General features: G+C 46.5%; 1 protein-coding gene across 1 annotated transcript in view; it reads left to right on the top strand.

The window, feature by feature from the left end:
• Nucleotides 1-431: 431 nt before the first annotated feature.
• Nucleotides 432-4,812, top strand: part of LOC117940215 (uromodulin-like) — a 9,219-nt gene continuing 4,838 nt past the window's right edge. The window contains exons 1-4 of the mRNA XM_034865568.1: nucleotides 432-522; nucleotides 1,138-1,908; nucleotides 2,581-2,673; nucleotides 4,225-4,548. Of these exons, the coding sequence (XP_034721459.1) occupies nucleotides 459-522; nucleotides 1,138-1,908; nucleotides 2,581-2,673; nucleotides 4,225-4,548 (1,252 nt within the window). The 5' untranslated portion in view covers nucleotides 432-458. The remainder of the gene's footprint in view (nucleotides 523-1,137; nucleotides 1,909-2,580; nucleotides 2,674-4,224; nucleotides 4,549-4,812) is intronic.

Below are 4,812 nucleotides of genomic sequence, written 5' to 3'. Positions count from 1 at the left end.
ACTTTATTGTTATTAGTAGGCCTCTCTAAAACTAAGTCAGTCTTGTAATATCAGAACAGGATCAGAGCAAGACATAAGGAAACAAAAAGAAGGGAAGAAGATTTTCTGCTTTCCATTTCAATTCTAGATTTGAAATGTCGAGATTAAAGCTGTAAAACCCTTTTCACGTTGTCTTTAAGGGTAAAAATAAATAAAAAGACTTCCTCCACTTTTTTTTAAAATAAATCTTTTTCATAAAGTCATGATGTTCAGTTAGTGTTGATTCACGTGTCAGATCAATGCTGCTGTTAAACTTGTTAGCATGCTTTAGCATGTAACAATGTGTTGTTAGCATGTCAACATGAGCAGAATATGGGCCCTTTAATTGATTAGCCGTAATTAGTTTTATCTTTGTTATCTGCAATATCAATCAGTGGAATTAACTTCATTTGTCTCTGCGGCAGGTTTTTGTGATTAAAATGTTCCAAAGGATCATCGGCCTGCTGCTGCTTCTCATGGCTGCTTGTTCAGCTCAGAGCACAGGTGAGTCTACGGGTGAGTCCCTGGTGAGTCTACAGGTAAGTGTATAGGGAAGTCCACAGGTGAGTCCACAGCTGAGTCCATAGGTTATTCCATAGGGGAGTCCATAGGTGAGTGTGAAGGGTAGTCCACAGGTGAGTCCATAGCTGAGTCCACAGGTGAGTCCATAGGTGAGTCCACAGTTGAGTGTATAGGGTAGTCCACATGTGAGTGTATAGGGTAGTCCACAGGTGAGTCCATTGGGTATTCCACAGGGGAGTCCACAGGTGAGTCCACAGTTGAGTCCATAGGTGAGTCCATAGGTGAGTGTATAAGGTAGTCCATAGGTGAGTCCACAGGGTGGTCCATAGGTGAGTCTACAAGTATTTAGATCATTTACTGCAGTAAAAGTACTAATACCACAATGTTAAATTACTGCAGTGAAAATGTTACCTCAGTAGAAGTGTGTAAGTATCAGGAACATTTAGTTAAAGAAGTATTAGTACACGTTAGAGAGTAGTCGTGAGTAACTAAAGTAACCAGTAGCTAAAGTAACTAGTAACTAAAGCTGTCAAAAGAATGTAGAGGAGTAACTAAAGTAACTAGTAAGTAAAGCTGTTGAACCTTGCTTATCATCAGGGTCTGTAGCCACCAGCTGTGAGGCCTGTCACAGTCTGGCTCGCTGCCATGACAACAGCGTGGAGACGGTGGGCGTGTCATGTCGCTGTGACGACGGTTTGGTTGGCGACGGCTTCACCTGCTACAACACCACCACCTGCAACACCGACTGCTGTGACCACGGCTTCCGCTGGTCGCCGCTGCAGGGCTGCGTGGACATCGATGAGTGTTCGATGCCCGGTCCTCCCTGCGGTCCCGGACAGCTCTGCCAAAACACCCGAGGCTCCTTTTCCTGTCTGGTGACGCCTAATCAACACCACTCCGAAACCACGTCCCGCTCGGTGACGTTTGCCTGCGGGGGCGCAGAGTGCCCTTTTGGTGAAAGCTGCCTCCAGGTGAACGGCACGTCCCAGTGCATCGACCCGTGTCAGCACCACAGTGTTTTACAAGACGCCTGGCGGGCCACTGACGCCAGGGCGGACCCACAGTCCGTGGCCTGCGACAGCCGCACCGATTGGCAGGGCTGGTACCGCCTCTACCTCGGCAACAGCAGTGTGCGGATGCCAGAGAGGTGCATAGAGAGCAACATGTGTGGGACCGATGCTCCGCTAAGGCTGCGATCTCCCCACCCGCTGGAGTCTGAGGGCATCGTACGGGCGGAGGTCTGTGGCAGCTGGGAGGGAGGCTGCTGCCAGTTTCACTCCAACTTCATCCACGTAAAAGCTTGCCCACGAAACTACTACGTCTACAAGTTTGTAAGCCCAAACTTGTGTCGGCTAGCTTACTGTGCAGGTAAGGAACAGGTTTTCATTGTGTGGAGTTATACTGTGTAGAGTTGAGGGTAAGGCCAATACTACGATCCTGATCCAGAGGCCTCAACTGCTAAAGTAAAGGGAACACACTCCAACATTTCACTTTAAGATTGGCAACATAGTGGTCCAATGGTTAGCCCTGTACAGCATAGTGGTCCAATGGTTAGCCCTGTACAGCATAGTGGTCCAATGGTTAGCCCTGTACAACATAGTGGTCCAATGGTTAGCCCTGTACAGCATAGTGGTCCAATGGTTAGCACTGTACAGCATAGTAGCCCAATGGTTCAATGGTCATTGTTGAAATGTGTTGGCTAAGTCCTGGATCTTCACAATCCTCCCTGCACCACCATTAACTTCACCTATTACACTTACTTTAGCAGTTTAGCTAGCACTAGCTAGTCGTAAACTAACTAATGATAACGATAACTAACTAACGATATTTGGCGTCATTTCTGGCATTAAAAAAACTAAATTGTCGTGTGGGGGATCCCGTTGGCCTGGCGACTTACTAAGCCTGGACGACTATAGGTGAAACACTGATATGATATTCCTCATGTGAGCCAAAGTGAAGAGGATGTCTTACAGGATTCTTTAGAACTTTGGTACCATCAGAACCTCTAGTGGACTTTGTTGTTCTTTGTGCCCTAATCAGATGTCAACACCATGGTGTGTAGCACCTGCGCTGAAGGTGAGACCTGTCTGAGCTACGACAAGATCAACTGGAGGTGTGGGCAGCCGGGTGAGTGATCACGACACAGGTTTTATCAGGGAACATGATATCCAGGGTTCAGCTCATTGATTTTACACGCTAGCCTAGAAATCTAGACCCTAGCACCCTAGCAACTCTCCGTTGGCCTGCGAGCTGGAAAGACCAAATTCTGGTTAGGCACATCACCTCGTGTATAAAGTCGGTGGGCGGGGCTTAACATAAGGACGGCTAGTTAAATGGAGCTTTTTAGGGAGTTCCACATGTCCTGAAGAGGTTCAAGAAGTTCCTTCCTGAATTCTGATGGTAAGCCTCCCTTGACCCAGAGATTCTTGAAGTGTTTTCCCGTTCTTAAAGTTTCTACCGATGGGTTGTCAAAGAGTTTGTAGAGGTAACTTTGGTTCTCTGAGAGATTCTACAGGTTGGATGGTCATTCTGGTCCTAAAGAGTTTCTAGTCAATTACATTTTATTTATAGACTCAAATCATAACAGGAGTTATCTCAGGACACGTGACAGATACAGTAGGTCTAGACCACACTCTAATTCACAAAAACCCAACAACTAACCTCCAGAGAAAGCATTTAGGCTCATGGGTTCTCACAAGTCCCAGGATTTTGAGGTTAACATAGGCACAGGCTAATTACTGCTTAGTTAGCATTGGTAATTAAATTTAAACCGCTGATGAAGTCCAAACTGTCTGCAAGCTTCTCCTGACAATAGGGTGATTTGTTGACTAAGCACGGTTAGTTGCGTGGTTATGAGGAAATTGATAGCCTATTTTTATAAGAACGTCTGCTACGGAGCCATAACGTGAGCTCCAAGGTAACGGAGCCTTTTATACATTGTTGTGTTTCTTCAGAAATAAACAACGGACAAATAGTCTTTAAACACTTCAGATGGAAAGTTATTCGCTGTTAAAGTGACATCAAAATGAATGGGAGTCAATGGGATGCTAACGGCAGGTGATGGCTTCGTAGCATTAAAATGGCGCCATGGGAGCTACGCTTAGAGAGGAAAGGCCCCCCCCCTCAGTTGTAGTATATCCTTAGGAGAGTACCAACGGCTCTAGAGGTGCCCACAGATCCCTAGAGATCTTTTCAAGAGGCCCTTTAAGGGGGGTCCATGGGATAAGGTAAGATCCGCCTTCATGGTCCCCCATAGAAGACTTTCATCTTGGGCAGTCGATAGAACAAAAAGTGTTGACACAATGCATATAAACACACAAAAAACTCATTAATTAATCGATATGTTCATGGATTCCTTAATTCTTCTTTCCTTAACAAGGTTTTTAGATGTTATTGTTGACATTGCATGAGCCCTTAAGGAATTATCAGGAAGTTAACTTTTCCATGATTGTTGACTTTGGGTTTTTATAGATTTTAAAGAAATTATTTATTGTGATGAAAATGGTATTTGTAATTCACTTAAAAAAAAACTTTAATCTGTATCATAGATTAATTTTACAATTCAAAATAACTTCTGATTAATGTACAGCTTGTTTAAAATAACATAAGTAATGTATGAAATGTTGTTTTTGTTGTCTTGTTATCCGTATCCGTGGAGACAGTCTGTTCTGGTTCCGTTCCCAGGTGTAGCTCCGACAGCGGGGCTGCGGTTGGTGAATGGTGACACCCCATGCTCCGGTAGGGTGGAGATCCTCCACGACAACCAGTGGGGGACAGTGTGCGATGACGGCTGGGACATCAACGACGCCAAGGTGGTCTGCAGACAGCTGAGATGTGGTCCCGTCCAGGCGGCAGCTAGTTCTGCCCACTTTGGGCAAGGCACCGGGCCGATCTGGTTGGATGATGTTGCCTGTACGGGCGGCGAGTCTTCGCTGTCAGAGTGTGGACATCCGGGGTTTGGAACTCACAACTGCAACCACGGTGAAGACGCTGGAGTCATCTGTTCTGGTTAGTCTTCAGTCCAGCGTGGGGTCCAGTGGTCTGTAGGGAAGCTAGTGTAATGTTTTCATTCCCAGTGTTAGACTCGCCCGTCCCAGTGAGACGTGTCCCAGAGAGCCGTGTCCCAGAGAGCCGTGTCCCAGAGAGCCGTGTCCCAGAGAGACCTGTCCCAGAGAGACATGTCTCAGAGAGCCGTGTCCCAGAGTGACGTGTCCCAGAGAGCCGTGTCCCAGAGAGCCGTGTCCCAGAGAGCCGTGTCCCAGAGAGCCGTGT

This window comes from Etheostoma cragini, unplaced genomic scaffold (genome assembly GCF_013103735.1).
Source record: "Etheostoma cragini isolate CJK2018 unplaced genomic scaffold, CSU_Ecrag_1.0 ScbMSFa_1932, whole genome shotgun sequence".
Classification (NCBI taxonomy): Eukaryota; Metazoa; Chordata; class Actinopteri; order Perciformes; family Percidae; genus Etheostoma; species Etheostoma cragini.
The sequence above is the reverse complement of the archived record's forward strand: the minus strand, read 5'-3'. Positions and strand labels throughout refer to the sequence as shown.